The following is a 21,027-nucleotide window of genomic DNA, read 5'->3' as shown; positions in this document are numbered from 1 at the left end:
TGCTGCTGAATTAAAAAAAAAAAATTCTTTTGTCTGTGAGCACCACAAACTAAAGTCCATTCATCTCCATTGTGTTGGGGTGGAAGCAGAAATCTCATAGGTAAATATCAAATATCAAAACCTATATGTATGGTTAACTACCTCCACAGGTGAGTGAGAAAACTATTACTTCATCCACCTTTGGGTAGTTTTAAACTACAGCAATTAATCATATTTTATGACTTTATCCCATGTTTGGTATGTGAAAACTTAATTAGAAAAGTAACTAGCGGACTAAAAAGTGCATTTACCTCTAAAAAGTATACATAAAGATCCAGTATCTCAAAACCGTCCCTCAATACAATTACACTCAGTGGCTTCTTACTGTAGAGAACAGAAAATGACAAAAATATAAATAAATAAATCCAACACATTCAATCATGTCATTTTTCAGAGTCAGAATCAGATTTATTCACCAAGTAGCAAGTAGAGAGAATTCAATATTGTCCAGATGTCCACAGAAAAAGCAATAAACAGGAACATTAAACATTAAACAATAAACATAAACATAACAGTGTAACAAAGGGACAGTAATGTACATTTCTGTGTAGTGGGGGTTTACTATGTGCTTGTACATTGACATGATAAAAAACTGTGTGCAAAAAAGCTGAATATAAATAGAAGTATGTACTTTGATGGAGCTTTAATCCCGTAAAACTGTCATGACCAAAATATATTTATTTTTCATTTATTTATGTATTGAATTATTTATATCTGCATTTTTTAATTTTTGTTTTATTTATTTATAGTTATGTCATTTTCCGTCCTCCATATCTTACCAGCAGTTGTTGTTGAGCTAGTCATATTGATTTCACTCTGCGGTGCAGACAGCAGGTGGCGCCATTGTCCCGTAAACACTGGACACAAATCAACAGAAGAAGAAGAGGAAGAAGGAACTACTCTGCGTGACGTAGTATATGTGCGTCGACAGAGTCACACGTGTTGTTTTCATGGACGTTTCTGCGTGATTAAAGCCCCGTCAAAGTGTGATATTTCTGAGTTACAGTCCCGCGTAAAGCCTTAGCCACAAACATGGGGAAGAAACTCAAAGTTGGAAAGACCAGAAAAGACAAATTCTACCATTTAGCCAAAGAAACAGGTAACTTACAGCTACAGACAGCGTTGGATTTAATATTAGCATTAGCAGGCTTTCCAGCTAACATAGTTGTGAAGAGTCTGTCAACGTCTGCAGTCTAATAACATCTCGTCTTGTCTTTTTTCAGGTTATCGGTCTCGTTCCTCCTTCAAACTCATCCAGCTCAACCGTAAATTTCAGTTTCTGCAGAAAGCCAGGGCTCTGGTGGACCTGTGTGCAGCTCCTGGAGGATGGTGAGCTGCTGTCAACACATGATCATTCTCATCGAGCAACATGTCGAGCGTTTACAGCAGGAGGCCCACACTTTATTTATTTATGTATTTAGTATTTAACACACGACGCTGAAGTCAGCTTTTGATTCCGAGAGAAGGGAAACATAAACAATATTTATGTTTTATTTCTGTTTTTTCACCATTTACATTTGTGAAAAGGAGTTAAATATCGTAGCAAAAACCTTGACGCTGTGTAAACCCACTGTCATCTATGAAATCTTTATTTTGCTTATGAAACAGAGAAAAAGGGCTATTTCACTGATATTTCTCCATCCAGACCACATAGACCAGGTCCAGATCAAAAATCACTGTACTGAGACTTGTCAAATCTGGGCTAGATTGCCAAGAAGACTCCAGAGAATCGTTAAAACACAGATTCAGATTTGTGAAACCTTTATTCTATTTGTGATAACAGAAAAAGGGCGATTTCACAGATATTCCCCATCCAGACCACATTAGTCAAATCTTAATAATAATAATCTAGTCCAGATTTGACAAATGTAAGTATAGTGGTTTTTGATCTGGACCTGGTCTAATGTGGTCTGGATGGAGAAATATCAGTGAAATCTGATATTTCTTTTTAATCTTATCTGTTGTCATAAGTAAAATAAGCATGCAAACTTCTGCTACAATGTCTAACACTTTTTCATAAATTTAAGTGCTGAAAAAACGCAAATCAGCTCCTAAATATCATTATTTATGTTTCCCTTCCCACTCAGAATTAGAGGCTAACTTCAGCGTTGTTTTTAGCACAATATTTTATTGAATTTTCAAGAACAGAATGTACTTCAAAACACAAATGACAACAACAGAGAAAGATTATTATAGATCACCAACCTTAATGGATGAAAAGAAAAAAAATAGCATGTCATGTAGACACACACGTTACATGAGATGACATTACACAGAGACGTCAGAGCTTGGATACATTACAAGGATCGGGGAGTAAACATCTAATGTAGAGCAGTAAAATATGCAAGAAAGCATTAACCGTCTGGGCTCTGAGCCATTTTTTTTCCTGTTACTGGTGCCTCGACTCTTAACATAAAAACATTTGTGTAAATTCAGTGAAGTAAATCACAAGCAAGTAATTGATATCGTTTTTTTCAGCACAACATTGGCTATTTGGATATGTATGCCGCAGTGATATCACATGACGTAATAAAAAGTTATAAGACCAAGAAGTCAAAAGAAAAAGTATTTTTTTTCAACATTTTATCTATTTTCCACAAAAACCAACTATGTGCAAATGATTATCATCTTCACATCGTAGCCCAAGGCCTCAGGTAAAAAACAAACAAACAAACAAACAAAAAATGTCTCAATTGTACAGAAAAGAAAACCATTTACATTTTTATCACAACACAAAAATTCGTTTCTGGGTGATTTTTACACTATGTGCAAATTTCTGTCTTCACATTTGTAGACCAAGGCCTCAGATGGAAAACAAAACAAAAAAAATCTCCATTCATAAAGTCTCTATTACAGAGAAAAACAGAACTATTTACATTTTTATCAGAACTGTCTATATTTGATTCTTTGTGTGTTTTTCCTTGGAAACAGCATTTTTGGCAGGCAAAAAACTTCATTCCATTGAAGGACAAAATTAAACCTTATTTTGGGATGCTGATAAATGGCGAAAAGCTTACTTTGTATTTTGTGTTGATGTACATGTGGTGATTCAACTCCTTCAAAATTAACTTGTGGTTATTAATTGAATCACTCTGACTTTCCTCTTTATTTTGCTGCAATTACTAATATGGTTTTAAGATAAAGCTTTCCAAGAGGCTTCCCAGTAATCACACTGGACAACAGGATAGAAACAGGAACACTTCTTTCAATATAATGCACTCCAGTACACCACCACCCAGTATGACCTCAATAATAAACATAAAGTAGAATTATCACCTTCTGACTATCTCAACAAAAACTGAAAATGTATAAGCTTCATAAAAGTAGAATTTATGGCAGAGCTGTTGAATTAGATTACACAGCTGTTCCCAATAAAATGCTCACTGAGTGTATGTCTACTTCAAACAATGGTTTCACCCTTAGCAAACATCTTATAATTTAGGGCAAACAATAAAGCAGCGCTGGGTAACAGGTAAAAATAACGTTTGTGCGTTGTATTTATAGGCTTCGCCTTGTGAGACAGATTGATGAGCAACATGTACTGTATGTTGTGGAAAATGCACAATGATGACACTCATGATTCACATTCTCCTTGCAGGTTGCAGGTGGCGTCCAAGTTCATGCCTGTTTCAAGTCTAATTATTGGTGAGTGTATTTTCATCATTATGATTAGCTGATTTGTTCTCTGAGTAGGCTTCCAAATCCTGTTGTAATGGTGAATATCATTAGTTTGGATAAGCCCAATTTTAACTTGCAGTCTTATTTTGATTACTTTTGAGATACTGTGAATGAGAGAGCTTTTTAAAAAGTGTATCCTCCTGTCAGGTGTCGACCTGGTGCCCATCAAGCCCATCCCCAATGTGGTGGCGCTGCAAGAAGACATCACCAGTGAGAAATGCAGACAGGTGAGTCCATTTGCCAAGGTCCAAAACTAAAGTGAAATCCCAAACAGAACCTAAAATGGCTAAATTAAAATGAGATACTTTTTGTTCCACGTGCAGGCTCTTCGAAAGGAGCTGCAGACATGGAAGGTCGATGTGGTGTTGAATGATGGAGCCCCAAACGTGGGAGCCAACTGGCAGCATGATGCCTTCTCACAAGGTAGGTGCTAAACTAAAGTGAAATGACATTAGACTAGTTGAAGTTTTTCTTTAGACAGATGTCATATCGGTGGACACACATCTTGAAAAGTTGAGGTTTACAGATACAGCTATCAGCCAATACAGACTCAAACACAGAGGATTACAAATTTGTTTGTCTGGACAACAATAAGCCTTGTGACTATTCAGAAAAAAATCTATTTCTGTATCAAAGACAACTGTAAATTGTAAATCTAAAAGTCAGTACATTTAAAAAAAGAAAGGGATAAAATCACATCCCAGTAAAACATTTGCATCTAGATTTAAACAGAAATTACATATTAGTACCATTATTACTTCTATTTGTTTGTGTCCTCATCACACCTGTCAAATGGCGTTTGAGGTTAATACCTCTAATTCTTCCTCTGTTCCCCTTTTCACCTCCAGCTCATCTCACCCTCATGGCACTGAAGTTGGCCTGTGAGTTTCTGACCAAAGGTGGCACTTTCGTCACCAAGGTCTTCCGTTCCAAAGACTACCAGCCGCTGCTCTGGATCTTCCAACAGTTCTTCAAGAAGGTGCAGGCGACCAAGCCACAGGCGTCTAGGAACGAGTCCGCCGAGATCTTTGTTGTCTGTCAGGGTCAGTGGCAGCTTCAGATTACAGTCTGTGATAAGAAGATAAATTTCTCATAACTTTGTAAAGGAGCTTCCTCTGCAGGTCACATCTAAACCAAATTTACTTTGTTTTGTCTTTACCAGGTTTTGTTGCCCCTGACAAAATTGATGGGAAGTTCTTTGACCCCAAACATGCGTTCAAAGAGGTGGAGGTGCAGGCCAAAACTGTGAAGGAGCTGATTCCTGACAAGAAGCCAAAGGTACACATAGGTCGATGCAGTAAAAGTAGAATGCGGTTATATTATATTTACCAAAGTCTATTGTTTGTTTTAAATTTACATGCAGTACTAAATGGACAGTGTTCAGCAGATCATTTCAAGTAAACCGTTGAGTTGCATGAATGATTTTATGTAATTACTTGAATAGCTGTTTATACACCATTTATTGTGGTGTTGATATGGTGACAGTTTTTACTTAGTAATATTATAGTGTATACTTTGAGGTAATCAGCCCACATCTCCATAATTACACCCATGACTGACCACTTTCTGCTCCAGGCGGAGGGATACACAGACGGTGATCTGACACTCTACCACAGTTTCACAGTGACGTCCTTTCTCAAAGCTGAAAACCCTATCGACTTTCTGGGCAAAGCCAGTGAGGTGAGATTTCTACAACTAAAATTTTGGTGATATTCTGTATTTTCTATCGTAACAAATCCCATGAAAAGACCAAAACCAACAATGAATTGATCCTCCCCAACAAGTATTACCTGTGTAGCAAAGGTCGGAAAGTAAGAAAATTATTAATAGTACATCAGTGAGCCACATGGTTACTGTTGCACTGGATGACATGTTCCCCCATTATGGTGAACACGGGCACTGTAGTTTATTTCAACTCAATTCCACATACGCTGTCCTAGGACTGAGAGCCTCGGACAGAGTAGGGATGTCAGGAAGTACTGTATTGACAGAAGGATTAACACACTGTTGACAATAATGTGCAGAAATATCACCAGCCTTACCTCTTGGGGGTTTGAACCCTAAGTAATCAATCTAATGTAACATGTTTTTCAGGATCCAGTGTTCATAATTTAGTATTTTATGCAATATTAATGTTTGTGGATGTGTTGTACGGCTTCTGCCACCAGGTTGTGCCTCTGAGTAAGGTGAGCGAATTACTAGAACAGCTTCCTCAATTGTTGTTGTAGTTCATTGCAGAGGTTAGCACAAAGCTAATTAATTATAGCAGCAGAGAAAATATGCTGGTGGGGTGTGTTAATTTCTGTATATTTACAAAATATAACATTACAGCTTGCCCTAACTTTAAATAAAATAATAATTTCCTGATATACGTGTGTTATAGTGTTAATTGTGAAATGATAAATGAGTTTTGTTACATTAGTAATGTAATGAGAGCTCAACAGGCTGCACCAGCAGCATTGGTTGGGGGTCGGACAGAAGATGTAACTGTGACACAAGAACCTTGGACATTAGTGTTGCGGTTTTGATGTCAGAGCTGTTATACCCCAACTGTTTAGTAAGGTGAAATATGGTTTTACAGTTTGTGCAATGTCAGCTGATTCACCTCAGGGAAGATGATCTTACCTGTATTTCCATTCTCACTCTGGTACTCTGTGCACTCTGTTGTTCATTTTTAGATTACCTTTGACAATCCCATCCTGGAGTCTCACGGCGCCACCAGCGGTGAAATAAAGGAGTGTTGTCGTGACATCAAAGTCTTGGGCCGCAAAGAACTTCGGTAAGTCTTTTCTGTCACTCGCTGCTGAGTTTTGTGAATTATTGTAGTAAACAAGAAATTTTTCTTGCAAAAGAAAGGCACCAGGTGGAAAGAACTGGTACAATGTATAATACTCTGTGAAGGCTGACATTCATCTCAATTCTTTCCATTTTTCCTCCTTAAAAATAAGACAAAATTATGGTGGTAATGATTTAGTGACACAACCTTTCATGTGTGTGTTATTTTTCATACCACAGCCTGCTGCTGAACTGGAGGTCCAAGCTGAGGAGATACCTGGCCAAGAAACTGAAGGAAGCCAAACAGCCTGATGGAGAGATCAAGTAAACACACACATTTGCAAAATGCCACTGCAATAATCTAACTTCTCCGCCAGAATGATTTTTAAAAAATCCTCTCTGTTTTGCTTTCAGCTTAAGCTCTGATGAAGAAGAGAGTAACTCGGAGGGAGAAACGGACAAAAAGAAAGAGGGGGAGGATGATGATGATGATGAAGAGGAAGAAATGGAGATGAAGCTGGCTGAGCTGAAAGCTGAGGAGGTGGCTGAGCTCAAACGGTACGACGCAGGACACTATTTTCCTTTTACTTTAGATTTTATTTGACTTTTTGTTGCATGTTTGATGATCATGCCTTTTAAATTCCAAAGAGGACGACATTTTTACCCGTTTTATCTTGAATTTCTTTGAAAAACGCTGCATAGTCATGTTTAGTGTCATGGCAGCTTCTAATCAACAGACCGCATGATTATTTTTTCAGTAATAGTTGAAAAAACTAGTTATATTTCTGTAGGTTTTGAACCAGGAGCACTTTGCCTTTTGTTTGGCCTCTTACCAACAAATAAATCTTTTAAGACTACAGCTTTTATATAACTCTGTCATGCTGCTTTAGGAAGAAGAGGAAGCTGTTGAAGGAGCGGAGGAAGCAGAGGGAGAGGGTGGAGCTTAAGATGGATCTGCCAGGCGTCTCCATTGCTGACGCCAACGACTCATCGCTGTTCTCCCTCACCAACATCAAGAAGAAAAAGGTGACGGACACACACAGGCACATACACAAGGATGCATTATAACACCATCCACATGATTTACAGCAAACCAAATTATTATAAGTAGTGTACTGCCATTTGGTGCACATATCTGTCTCGTTTTATTTCTTATCTGCCTGAAACGCCAAACTACAGATGTGAATACAAACATCTGAGGTCAAAAACAGCTCCAAATATACTTTGTGTGAACAAGATATAGCATTTGGTCATTATTCTGATTCACACAGAGAAGCTGCTGAATTTTTTTGCGACGCTAATGTCGCTAATGTAATTTCTTTTGTATTCACCTCTTCCTCTGTTGTGCCTCTCCCCATCAGGTGCTGGCCGATATATCTAAAGGGGACATGCAGGCAGCAGACGCCCTGGTGGGAGAAGATGATGACCTCCACCTGTCAGACGACGAGGATGATGAGGCAGATAAAATGTCCCTGGCTTCTGATTTAGATGAAGATGACTTGGAAGAGGTGGAGCAGAAAGAGAAAGAGCTGGAGAAGAAAGTTCCAAAGAAAAAGTAAGTGGCCGTTCAGACCAAAACCAGCCCCATGTTGAAAAAAAATGCAAGGAGCTATGTTGGTGTGATGTCTCATATACAGCCCCGAGTTTTCTGCCGTTATTTTATTACCATATGAGTGAATACTGCATGAAACAAGTGAGTCCACTAAAAGAAAGACAACCCTCAACAATGAATCGTTCTCTAATTTAGTTTTTGATGAGCTGCTTTTGTGTGTCTATATATTCTAGAGTAACATTCACTGAGGAGGAGGATGACGAAGGAGAGGAGAATGGCTTGCTGGTGGAACTAGAAGGAAAGGATGAGAAGAAAGAGCGAGAGACAGACCTGTGGTTCAGCAAGGTTTGTCCATGTGTGCTCCCACAATGCAACACAACAAAATATAACTCAGAAATTAGCTTTCTTCTTTTGTTCTTGCTCAGGTCAAGCACACGCTGATTGATACACAATTTGGTATTTTATTACAATATGATTGGTTGCCTGCTGCATTCTTCACCTCCTTTACTGATTTCCCTTATGGCTGCCCTGACGTCTGACCTTTGACCCCGTAGGGCATCTTCTCTGAGATCGACCTGGAAGGAGATGCAGAGAGTGAGCTCAGACAGACCCAGTGGCTCCAGAACAAAAAATCCAGTAACTATCTCCTCTGTTTCACATTTCATTTATTAATAAATGTTCATGAATAATCTGTTTTTCTGAAATGGATTTATTAAGCAAGCAAACAATTGACAATATAAAACAAATGGTATAAATTTTAAGTATTCTAAATGTGGGACTGAACTTTCAATCACGTTTTTGCATCTTTTTCTGTGAAAAGGCAAAAAGAGGAAAGCTGAGGAAGAAGAGGAGGAGGCTGATCAGCCAGCAGAGGAAGAGGCAGGACCTTCACATAAAGCTGAAGAAGAGAGTGACAGCGACTCAGATGACAGCAGCGATGATGAAAAGTAAAATCTCATTTACTCTGGCTGTTTATTTTTTTGTTTCTTGTTCAAGATATTATGTAATGGATCCAGTTTGATTGATGCTATGGTTTTATCCAGTTATATACGTCAAATCAACCAGTCAAACCAACGCTTAAAGCCATTAAAAAACAAATCAACCACATTTTTGCTGCTTTTTCCAGGGAGATTACCAGGATGAAGCAGGGCCGAGGTGCTGGTGGGATGTCGGGAGAGGCCGATGACGATGACTTCCAGGTTGTTCCTGTAGAAAGCATCAGTGAGTACAGAAAACATTAATGTCAGGTCTGGTGATTGCAATCAGTGCATCTCACACTGCAGCGTTCATCCTCTTTCTCAGAACAATTGTGATGCTTGTCTTGTTTTCTGCAGAAGACTTTGTCTTCTTTATTAACCACTTATCTTTCTCAACTTCAACCTATGCTACTGTTGAACGAACGCTACAGAAACGAGACACGTTGTGTGTTAACTTTATGGATGTCTGTGTGTTCTGTGTTCCTCAGGTAAGAAAGCCAGAATCCTGGATGCAGAAGGTCTGGCCCTGGGCTGTCAGATCGCTACATCCAAGAAGAGATCCAGAGACCTGGTGGACAGCTCCTTCCACAGGTGTGTGTGTGTGTGTGTGGTCTAACATGTGGCCTCACACCAGCAGGTTTAAATTGTCTCACCAGGCTTACTTTAAAGAATAGTTCTGACATTTTGGAAAATACACCAGTACACTTTCTTGTTGAGAGTTAGATGAGAAGATTGATACCACTCTCATAAAGCCACAGCCAGCAGCCAGTTAGCTTAGCTTAGCACAAAGACTGGAGGCAAGAGGGAAATGGATAGCTTTATTGACATGTTGTATCATTTGTTAAATCAATACACACAAACATAAATAGGAAAACATCAACTACTGTATTTTTTGGTTAACAGACTTCTGGATGTTGTTGTCATGTTAATTATTTTGGCTGGAAAATTTTATTCTTAGCAGGTGTATTTTTTTCAGAGCACCAGTCTGTGGCAGCTTAGTCAAAACTTTTTACTGATTGTATCTGTATGTGACATATTTCCAGCTACAGAAGTAATGTTGTAAATCCAAATTACTCAGTAATAATTTTGGATTTAGGTTAAGTGTGATAAGTACAACAATCAACTGTGAAAATTAGTATAAGTACTCGCAGTACTAATGAGTTGCACCTTATGTTTGGATGTTCCTGCAGGTTTGCTTCATCTGAGGAGGCGTGGGATGTACCAGAGTGGTTTCTGGACGACGAACGCAAACACCGGAAGAAGCCGGTGCCAGTTACCAAGGAGATGGTGGAGGAGTACAAACAAAAGTGGAAGGAGATTGATGCCCGACCCATTAAAAGAGTTGCTGAGGCCAAAGCCAGGAAGAAGAGGAGGGTAAGACAATTGAAAACTTAAACAGTGATGCAGCTGTTGATGAAGGTTGAAAGACACAGAAAAATTATCAGCTATAAAACTGGATCATGACTGACATCATTACAGCTCGTAGATCTATTTTATGAGAAACAAAAACACCCAAAACATTTTAGTTTACCTGTAATTTGTAAATTAGGCAACGGTCAAAGCATTTGTACATTTTTCGGTTTCTCTGTGACTTCACCAGATGCTGAAGAAGATGGAGCAGGCTAAGAAGAAAGCAGAGGCAGTTGTCAACACAGTGGACATCTCCGAGAGGGAGAAGATGGCTCAGCTGAAGAGGTATGACATCACACCTGTAGTGCTGGAGCTGCACTTCAAAAGAAAATTATGACTCCTTGACAGTTTTAGAAGTGATAAAATGTCAATTTTGTTTTGTCTTTTTCCCCTCATATCAGTATCTACAAGAAAGCCGGTGTGGGGAAGGAGAAGAGAGAAGTAACATATGTTGTGGCCAAAAAAGGAGCCGGCAAGAAGGTGAGACGACCCCCCGGCATCAAGGGAGTCTTCAAAGTGGTGGACAGTCGCATGAAGAAAGACATGCGGGGGATGCAAAGGAAAGAACAACACGCTAAAGGGCACAAAGGAAAAGGTGGCAAAGGAAGACAGTCAAAGGGTGGAAAAGGAGGAATGAAGAGTGGTAAAGGGCGAAAAGGAAAATAAATTTGAACCTGTATCACTCTCATAAGTCCTGCCTTTCTATCTAACTGTTAATCATTACCTGGTCTCATGGTCTAGGTGAGCATTTATTGAACTTTGTGAGCTTGGATGCCACAGTTTGAGCTCCAACATGGACTTTGGTCTTTGATAAGAACGCCATCTTTTTGAGCAACCTTGGCTCAGATTCCTTAAACCCATTGACATGTAAGCTGTGTATTTGGGATATTAAAATGCCGGGGTTGTGTGTACGTCTTTCTCAAGATGTAAACTATTTGCCTTGAACGGAGTTGCTTCACTGAACTGCCGAACTGTAAATGACAGTCGATCAAGTTTAACAAAACAATAATAAATGTGTTCTTCAGAAATGCATCTATTCATTTTGTAAATATAATATCTTTGCAATAAAAAAGTTTTGTTGGAGAACGTTGTTGAATCATTCTTTTAATGTTTCCTGTTAGTTTAAAAAATTTAAGCTAGTTTGTAAAAATGTTGTTCCTGCAGAGCAACACAGCTCTTTTTTTTTTTACATATTGCTGATTACACCTCTGGTCAGGTTGAAGATGGGTGTAGCCATGCTGGTAATTATGTGATGTCAGGAGCACGATTAATCTTTCTGGTAACTTAATTTTAAAATTAGGCTGACCAACATGCTGATACAACATTAAAATGCTGAATACAATGTAATGAATCAGCAATAATCAATTAACATAACATACTGTATAACTCACAGGGGTAATTCTTCTGCATAGTGCTTTTAAGTTTTATATTTTACGTGTATTTTGTTGATAATACTATGTACTTTAAGTATGATTCTGAATGTAGGATTACTTGTAAATTAGTTATACACATACTTTTACTTATATAAGGATCTGAACATTTCTTTCACTTTTGCTAAACACATGCTTTTTTTTGGTCATTAAGAAGGTAATTATTCCTCCTGAGGCTGACAAATATTGACAGAACAAAAGATGCATTTTGCTAAATTTAGCTGACTTACAGTATATCATCAAGACTAGTTTTTATTTTTATTTTTTTATTGTACAACATTCAATTACAAACCTTTATTTCATATTTCAATAATACAGAATGTACATTCGTGCTTAAACTGTACCAAAGGCAAAAAAAGACAAATAAAAAGAACAACAACAAAAAAACATGTTTAATTGTGAAAGTACTCCAGCTTCAATCAGCATCACATTTAAAGGGTGCAGCAGTGCATCCTTATATTAAAACCAGCTCTTAAATGAAAGCCAGAATTCCTGCACAGATTAATAATCAATATCTGTCTCACAGAAAGAATCCACATGAGTTATTCCAATTAAATCTTTCATGCAATAAGTTATTGGATGGATGGATGTCAATCAAAATTTAAACGTCACTCTTTGGTTTTAGGAAGGATTGGATAAGACAAATATCATTCCCTTATTTTCCTTGCCTCTTTGTCTCTAAAGAACATTATTCTTTTCAGCTGATTGCGGTAGTATCGTGTTGATAAAACATTTCTAATAAACTTATTAGTGAACTTCTTGCTACTGAATTTGATACTGTAGTGAGGAAGTTTGGGGGACAGTCTCTATTCCCCTGTGGACACTATAGGAAATTCCCTAGATAGAGGCCCTCCCCCACATTTCCTCATTATAATAACTTTAATAGAGTGGCCTCATGACTGATACAATGTTAGAATACACCAAAAGCTGTTGAATCATTGTTTTACGGGGAACTGGAATGGTCTCCATCACTTCATAGTATTCTCTAATTGAGCAGTAAAAATTACATTTATAACAAACATCTCCATAGTTTAAAAAAATACCAAACTCATCCATCAAAAGGGTTACAGCCCATATTGCTTTTTCCATCCAAGTCCCTAAAAACATCAAGACTACAGTTATAAAGGGAACTTTGCAAGAACGCGTGTGGACGCCGCCTTTCACTAAGAAACTACATTTCCCGTGAGCCTTAACGACACTTATAGTCAGGATGTAACGTAAACCAACAGTCGGCTTGTGGTGCGGGAACAGGAACAGCTAGGCTGTCTGTGTAGCTACAGTGGGAAATGTTTCCTCATTTATGCAGTGAATAATTTTAAGTGCACCTATCAGAGTGTCTACAAAGCCACATTTGAGTCGGCAAAGTTATCTAGAAATTCGCTGCAGTTTATCCTTGTTATTGACTTAGCTTAGCTTTAGCTAAATTAAAGTTAGCTACTACTAACAGTTACCTGGTTTCGCTTTGGACTAGTTTTGGACTTCACCTACTTTAGGGATGTTCCTCGTCTTACTGGTATGCACACTGGCTCTGGCTGCCACTGGGCAGCAGGAGGATGAGGACTGGATAGACCCTTATGATATGCTCAACTATGATGCAAGCACCAAAACGATGAGGAAGCCCACAGAGGTTTGATGATGTTCAATGTCTATACTGATCCAATTACATATGCTAACGATGCTATTGCACTGAATAACCTAAAGCAATTTTGATATTTCTATTAATGATTGTGTGTTTGTGTGTGTGTGTCTCACAGCCAGCAAACTATCAAAATGTGCCAACCAAAAGAAGAGAGTACACTCAGGACTCCAGCCAAGTTGAACTGGCATCGTATAAGGATCAAGTGGAAGGGTTAAAGAGACAGGTCAGTGATTCTGGGACAGCCCATCACTAGACAGCACATCACTAGAACAATTCAGTGTATCTGGCTACATACCACAACACTCAGTCATCTCTGTAGAGATCGGCAATTGAGTCCTTTGCATCTTTCATTACTGTCAGATTCATACTGTAATCAGAAAATGTCTGAATGCACACATCAGTCTTTATTTCTCTGCCAAGGCCAAGTGTTTGTGCAGCAGAGCAAGCAGAAATTAGCAAAAAAAATAAGTGTTTATGGTTGAGTGATGGCAGAGGGTATGAATACATTTTTATATCTGTTAGTTTTGGCTAATGGGACTCTGAAAAGGCGACCAGAAGGCAAAATCTGAAACTCTGGATGTCGGGGATGGCAGCTGGAGAGACATCAGAGAGACTGGTCTAACCAGAAAGTACACGTTCTTGAAAGAAAACATCTGCAGAATGTCCTTTAGCAAGACACTGAATCTCTATATGTCAAATGAGAAAACTTACCTTCATAAAATCTGCCAACCATGACAAATATTGTGCTTTGCTTTTACTCAGATTGAAGATCAAAAGAAGAAAATCATCGCCCTCTCACAGCAGCCTACATGCAATCCAGTGTTCAAGCGATTTCTTAGTAGACTCCTGAAGGAGATACAAAGAATTGGTTTGGTGGGTGATCATTCCACATGTATTATGATGAATTATGTGATTCTGAATGCATCTTATGCTACTATTGAATACATTGCAGTTCCTTGCAATAATCATGCACCTTACCCTGGATTACCTAATCTGTTTTAAATGTGATACTGCAGATATTTTAGCTCTATTTAAGCTTAATCAAACAAAATTCTGGTTCAGTATTTTCACACTGGAAAACAGGGCATTGCCGTTTTAACCTAGCTGTCGCCATTTCTCCTCAGCCCAGTGACTCCACAGACGCCTTGTACGATGCCAAAATCAGAATGTCCAGACAATCCATGACAGAGATTCAAAATCTTCTGGAAGGTGAAGACAGCTGGAGAACAGGAGCACTGGACAATGCCCTCAGTCAGATACTAGTGGATTTTAAACCACATGACTATGATGCCTGGAAGTGGCATTTTGAGGACACCTTTGGCGTGGAGATTTGCACACTATTAAAAGTAAGATCATTCATTTTAATCTTAAGTTTTAATTAATGAGTCTTAAAGACATTTCAGTCATGTCATGTGCTACCTGTGGAAAAACAGACACCGTTTATAGTCACATCTCTCTGTAGTCGCTCTAGATAGTTTAACATTTTCTTGCATGTCTCTTAAAGGGGAGCTACACATATTTTACAGTTTTTGAATGCCTTTGTTGTATACTTTGTGTCGGCTAAGTGTTTTTCCATCTCATGCTACCAGTCAAGTCATACTCTGTTCTCTCTGTTTGTGTTTCAGATTGGGCTGTTTGTTCTGGTCATAATAGCCATCATCTGCACTGAGCTGTGGTCAAGGGTCTCCTGGTTTATGCAGTTCAGGAGACTGTTTGCTGTCTGCTTCTTCGTCAGCATTGTCTGGAACTGGTTCTATCTGTACAAGGTGAAGAAGAGATCTTTCAGTTCACTTGCTGTTGTTTAGCCATTCAGGGCTTTCTTCTAGTCAAAGAAGATGTTTGTAATACTTTTACATTTATGCATTTATTTATTTTTGTCCAGATTGCCTTTGCTGAGCACCAAAACAATATAGCAAAGATGGACAGCGTCAATGAAAAATGCACCGGAATGAAGAAAATGGACTGGAGTGATAGTTTGAAAGGTAAGTTGAGTATGTTGATGTCCTATAAAAACCATGTATCTGCAAAATGTCAACTTTTCATGAGGTGAGCAAAAAAGCTCTTTTCAGCTTAGTGGGAATACATTGTTCAGATTGGACAATGGGTTTTTATATAGTAAATGCACTTAAATATTATTTTACTTTTTATTTTTGCCTCTCATTCACACACTTGCACACCAATGTTAACGTCCATTGTGAGCAACTTGGGGTTCAGTCTCTTGCTCAAGGACACTTCAACAAATGGACAGGATTGAACTGCAAACCTTGTGATTAGTAGTCGACCTGCTTTACCTCTTGAGCAACAGTCACCTTAAGAAACAATGGGTTGCATAATTTTATTTAGTTAAAGGACTCTCAATGCTTTGTTGGATTTTCTTGAAGAGGATGCACAGTAGATCATTCAGAAGGACACCACGTTCCACTGAGCTACCTCTAGCTACCTCCATTTAGTTATCTGATTTACTTCTACTGAAAACCGACTCTTTGATTGGTTTTCCTGCAGAGTGGTTCAGAAGCACCTTGACTCTTCAGGATGATCCTTGTAAGAGATACTATGAAGTCCTCATAGTAGACCCCATTCTGCTTGTACCTCCCACCAAGGTAGGTCACTATGCTGGTGTCTGCGTATTTTTCTGATATATTGCCAGTTGAAAGCCTCACACAGTAATGACTATTACTATTAACTTTTGTTTTAAGACACCAAAACATATAACACAAGTGCCAAAATGTTGTATTGCTGTAATAACTGTTTTATTTTCCAGTTTTTAACCATTTCTTGAGGAAACACAATGAAAGCATTTCACTCTAGCATATAAATTTGTTCCCATTCAACACTCTTCCTTAACTATTACTGTAAAATCAGTGTTAGTTTTGAATATCTGTATGTATATGGAAATGGCTTATACAAAGTTATATTCTAAAGATTTCTCTCTGTTTAGGCAATATCAGTTACCATCACAACCTTCATCACAGAGCCACTGAAACATTTGGGCCAGGGGATCAGTGAGTTTCTTCGAGCCCTCCTCAAAGATCTACCAATCACCCTGCAGATCCCAGTTCTTCTCACTATCGTGATCTCCATTGTGGTAAGAACCCTTGATAAATTCTCACTGACACTCACACAAGTAAATAAAATCAGACATTTGTTTACATTCATCAAGCAAAGTTTTGTAAAAGTAAAGATTCAAGTTTTGGGGGAGTGCAGGCATTGTTTTAGTAAGGTGCAAAGCATTTTTTCAGGCCACCACTTAATTATGGCACTGATCATTGCAAGCATTGCAGCACAGGATGCTGATCATTGCAAGCACTGCCTTGTATGTGACAGTTGTGTGCTGTATTTTTCAATAGCGGTATATTTACTTTACTCCTCTACAGGTATGCATGTATGGAAGTGTGCAGGCAGCCTTCCGGTATGGCATTACTGCACCTCTGCGCCGCCGCCGTCGAAGAGATCCACCCCCTCCAGGGCTGAACCAACCACAGCCTCCTGTCTTGAGGATTGAGGACCGTGACCACCTAGCAGGAGGGGACGCACCACAACAGGCCCTGAGGCACAGAGCCAATGATGACAGATTACAGAGGGATGACAGATTACAGAGGGATGACAGATTACAGAGGAATGACATTCGTCAGAGGCAACCCAACAGAGCCAGGGAAGAGCCAGCCAAGATAGTTGTGGAGACCCTGCGCACTGCTGACAGACCCTACAGCGAAGATGAGACAGATGGTGAACGGCGTGAGGGAAGTCCTGAATCAGAGCAGACAGAGCAGAGTCTCTCTGCTGTTGAAAGTGATCCTCAAACTGAGTCAGATTCAGAAAACCAGCCGGACACCCAAGAGGAGCTAGAAGGAGCGGGTGCTGGCAGCGTTGCACACAGGGAAGCCAAAGCTAACAAGGACCAATCAAAAACTAAACCCACAGATTCATCTCCAGTAAAGACTAAACCTTTGAAAGTAAAGAATAAAGTTTCTCAAGATGAACCCAGCAGAAACAGACCTCAGCCAGCAGGACGACACCCCGCACAAACTATATTAGGTGATGATCAGGTGAGTCCTTTTTAAAATACATACAAACTAAATCTAATTAATCTTACTAATATCTGACCTCAGATAGTGTTTATTAACTGTGCCCTTTTTTAATTAAAGCTTCAGCATTGCATATGCACTAATGGGATGGTGAATATTCACATGCGACTTAAATTGGTAAATAAGTATTTAATAACTAGATGTTGTTTTCATTTGGGTGTTTGTCCACTGGTTTTACTGGTGTGTTTTATTGATTGCTGCATGTGAATGTGTTCAGCCCCTAACCTGTGAATGGATTTTACACCTTTATGTACATCTTTTTTTTTTTTACCGCTCCTTACCTCTTAAGTTGGACTCAACTGAAATAACACAAAGTGTAGTGGATTTCAATCCAGACGCCATGGCATACGTACTGGTGTACTTACTTGATAATCATCAATGATAATCAAAAGCTTATGAAATAAATCTTGATGAAAATTTGTCTTAGATTCCAAATATTTCTACTCTGTAACCAAAAATATTAGTGTTTTTCTTCTTCACTCATGAATATAATTATGGTTATTAATTTGACATTTCTGAGCAATACTTGGAACAGCATTAGAGGTTGAATACCGCTGCATATTAGTAAATGTAGTGTATATTTTTTATTGCCATTTGAAGCAGCAAATAACAACAGTATTTCAATAATGTAATGCAATTAAATTGCAAAATTTAAGACATTTCAGGGTGTTTGTTTTGCTAGATCAGTGTAATTACTTTATTTACTCAGTTGACATAGTTAATAAGATATTTGTTGGTTGGAAAATCGCACACTTATAAATATATAATTTTCTGCTACATTGCATTTTCATTTGAATGCTTTGTCATTTCGTGTTATATATTTCTGATGTGAATCCCTCACTGCAGGATCTTGAAGACTCAGCTGAAGACAGGACCACCTCTCTCTCCGAAAGGATCCCAGTTCAGGAGACGTCTCCAACATCAGTGGAATAAGCAACGTCTGCATTAGTCAAAAGAAGCAACATTGTCCTCATCAGTGTTCGGTACGTTTTATGGACTGTGGAGGCAGTGATGACAAGGACAGTCATTCAGTCCATCCCTTGCTGACTGACTTACACACATTGCTGAAATGCATGTGCACATTTTCAAGGTGACTCAATGGGGAACCACCCCAGTGCGGCCAGCAACTTTATCGTAAAAAACAGTCTTTGCTGCCGTGCAGGCAGATGAATGTGTTGAGATTCACAAATACTGTTTGGTGAATCTGCTCAGTGTTTCATCATCATTTCGTTGCACAGCAGCTTGACTGATGCAGGTATCAGGGAAATAGGAAACTTACTTGTGAAAACCAGTGTTTACTTTTGTATTTTCAGTGTCTTATCCAGGGGCAGAAATCATGGTCTTACAAAACTAAGTTTGTCTAGTTTCATTGGAATTATAACAAAGACCAAGTAAAACTTGGTGGTAAGTAATCATTTATTACTATGAACAAATAATAACTTCAGTTTTACTTTAATTTACTTTCAAACCAATGTTTTGAAGTTGAAATATGAATCTAGATTTTGCAATTTAATAGGCAGAACACTATTTCTTTATGTTGTTTTTTTACAATGAGCTGTTTTGGGGGTTATTAAATGTAGATTTTATATAGAGGACTTGAAATACTGATGTTGAAGTTAAAGTTTTGCTCAGCGGTAGTGTTGCTGTTTGTTTACTATTGATAATGGCAAACTACTTGTGAAAAGCATTACATGATTGCATGGCGTGGTGCAGTGCTGAATTCTGAAATTGGTGAATTTAGCCAAAGTCTTTGATTTTAAAGTCATAAATCAATAAAGAAACATATTTAATAGTCGTGTAAGAATATTCTAACAAAAAGGTACAAAATGTTGAAAATAGTGTAGCAACTTGCTCCAGAGGCAGATCTTGAAATTGCTTATACTGAAAGAAGCAACGCTAATTAAAGCTGCACTTATAATTTAAACTAATAATTGTGTCTAACTATGGTTTGATGAATTCATGGATGACTTCCAGTGACAGTAAACAGTGTATACTTTTAAGGTTTTGAGCAGAGTGAATGTTACTCTCACTTCAGATCTTTCACAACACACATCTAAACAGTAAATATCAGTGTTTTTACTTACTGACATACCAAAAAGCTGACGCAGGCTATAGCCTGTTCACTACAACTTTGACATTTTGTCCTTTTAGTGTAAGGGTCCTCTCTGGTACACACTGGGTGACTGTTTTTAGCTTAAACAAAAGCATTAATGACTGTATGAGATCCATGTGTTTACCCCAAACAAAAAAAAAGTGCCTTATTTCTATGGAGAGCAAACAAGGTCATTCTTTTTGCAAGAGAGAGACATCTAGCTGCATACATGGAGTCCTGCAGGTATCAGTATCATTATTATAATTTATGCTAAAGTAGCTACAATTCAATGTTTGCACACTTTTAGAACAGAATAACATGTTATATTGAAAAATGTGTCTAAACACTATGTTAGTCACAACCTGAGGTATATCCACATATATTTTAACAAAATTAAAACTATTAAACTCAAGAGTACAATTTCTGTCATTAACAACTTTCACTGATTATTTTTACACATTAAAAAGCCATGTGTGCACATGTAAACAAATATGGTCAGCACAGGAGTGTTGATGGTGTCCAGAATGAAAAAAAAAGACAGATTAAATAGTATATGCTGTTACTGAGGGAATTAATTGATCAAGATTACACATTCATGCATGTGTGGAGTTTTCTTTTGTTCTTTTTATATGATTATCAGCTTTTCATCCATCTTTGAGCGTCCTACCTAATGGTCGGTTAACTTGTCGAGTTGTATCATCGGAGGTGATTGTTGGTGATCTTGGCCCATAATGAGCTCCACACATTCTGTCATGGCAAAATTACACCCAAATGCCAATTTTTGTTAGGCCACAGACAAAATTTCTGTTAAACAAGATCTAAAATTTAAGGTTCCGAAAAATCCACCCACACCGACTGATCCTCTGGAGCAGTGTGAGAGAGCCCTGAACAGATGTTGGTCAACCCCCCATCTCAGGATGTTTTTTGTTTGTTATATATATATATATATATATATATATATATATCCTGGGACTGTATGTATTAAGTCAGTGATGTTACACACTGAGGTCATGTTCTTGGTTTATTTCTGAGGCTGATATCTGTATATATATATTTTTGACTTGTTATATTCAAACTTTACTACTTTTAGGTTAATAAAATCAAACATTTCCCCACCAGAATGTCATTCTTGGAAGTGTAAAGAAAGGTTTGAAACAGCATTTAGATATCCATGTTGGAAAACAACATTTATAGACAAATTAGACTAAATAAATAAATAATCACAATGTTATGTTGGTCACCAAACACGTGAATATCATAATCGGCAATTACGTGGACCCATTTCGATCCTGTCGGTGACCCTCTGGTGGCCCTCGGGCCTTAGATTGGGAACCTGCGCGCCGCCTGAAA

General features: G+C 38.2%; 2 protein-coding genes across 2 annotated transcripts; both read left to right on the top strand.

Annotated features, from left to right (window-relative positions):
- Positions 1-944: 944 nt before the first annotated feature.
- Positions 945-11,517, top strand: ftsj3 (FtsJ RNA 2'-O-methyltransferase 3). Its single transcript, XM_067596857.1, has 21 exons — positions 945-1,138; positions 1,263-1,368; positions 3,638-3,684; positions 3,865-3,944; positions 4,041-4,140; positions 4,566-4,760; positions 4,880-4,995; positions 5,293-5,397; positions 6,396-6,496; positions 6,733-6,816; positions 6,907-7,050; positions 7,383-7,518; positions 7,854-8,047; positions 8,278-8,389; positions 8,599-8,680; positions 8,865-8,991; positions 9,171-9,265; positions 9,510-9,612; positions 10,212-10,395; positions 10,622-10,716; positions 10,833-11,517. Exons 1-21 carry the CDS (start codon positions 1,072-1,074, stop codon positions 11,095-11,097), a joined length of 2,538 nt encoding a protein of 845 aa, XP_067452958.1. The 5' UTR covers positions 945-1,071; the 3' UTR covers positions 11,098-11,517.
- Positions 11,518-13,065: 1,548 nt separating this feature from the next.
- On the top strand, positions 13,066-19,585 carry clcc1 (chloride channel CLIC-like 1). Its single transcript, XM_067596856.1, has 10 exons — positions 13,066-13,488; positions 13,616-13,723; positions 14,263-14,373; positions 14,625-14,846; positions 15,126-15,266; positions 15,383-15,482; positions 16,003-16,100; positions 16,439-16,585; positions 16,875-17,546; positions 18,432-19,585. Exons 1-10 carry the CDS (start codon positions 13,357-13,359, stop codon positions 18,516-18,518), a joined length of 1,818 nt encoding a protein of 605 aa, XP_067452957.1. The 5' UTR covers positions 13,066-13,356; the 3' UTR covers positions 18,519-19,585.
- The last annotated feature ends 1,442 nt before the right edge of the window (positions 19,586-21,027 follow it).

The sequence above is a fragment of the Thunnus thynnus genome, chromosome 8 (genome assembly GCF_963924715.1).
Source record: "Thunnus thynnus chromosome 8, fThuThy2.1, whole genome shotgun sequence".
NCBI classification, from domain to species: Eukaryota; Metazoa; Chordata; class Actinopteri; order Scombriformes; family Scombridae; genus Thunnus; species Thunnus thynnus.
The sequence above is the reverse complement of the archived record's forward strand: the minus strand, read 5'-3'. Positions and strand labels throughout refer to the sequence as shown.

Coding starts and splice junctions, on each gene's coding strand:
- ftsj3 (XM_067596857.1), top strand. CDS start 1,072: ATGGGGAAGAAACTCAAAGTTGGAAAGACCAGAAAAGACAAATTCTAC. Junction 4,761..4,879: donor GATCTTTGTTGTCTGTCAGG/GTCAGTGGCAGC, acceptor TGTCTTTACCAG/GTTTTGTTGCCCCTGACAAA. Junction 9,266..9,509: donor TGTTCCTGTAGAAAGCATCA/GTGAGTACAGAA, acceptor TGTGTTCCTCAG/GTAAGAAAGCCAGAATCCTG.
- clcc1 (XM_067596856.1), top strand. CDS start 13,357: ATGTTCCTCGTCTTACTGGTATGCACACTGGCTCTGGCTGCCACTGGG. Junction 13,489..13,615: donor CGATGAGGAAGCCCACAGAG/GTTTGATGATGT, acceptor TGTGTCTCACAG/CCAGCAAACTATCAAAATGT. Junction 13,724..14,262: donor TGGAAGGGTTAAAGAGACAG/GTCAGTGATTCT, acceptor GCTTTTACTCAG/ATTGAAGATCAAAAGAAGAA.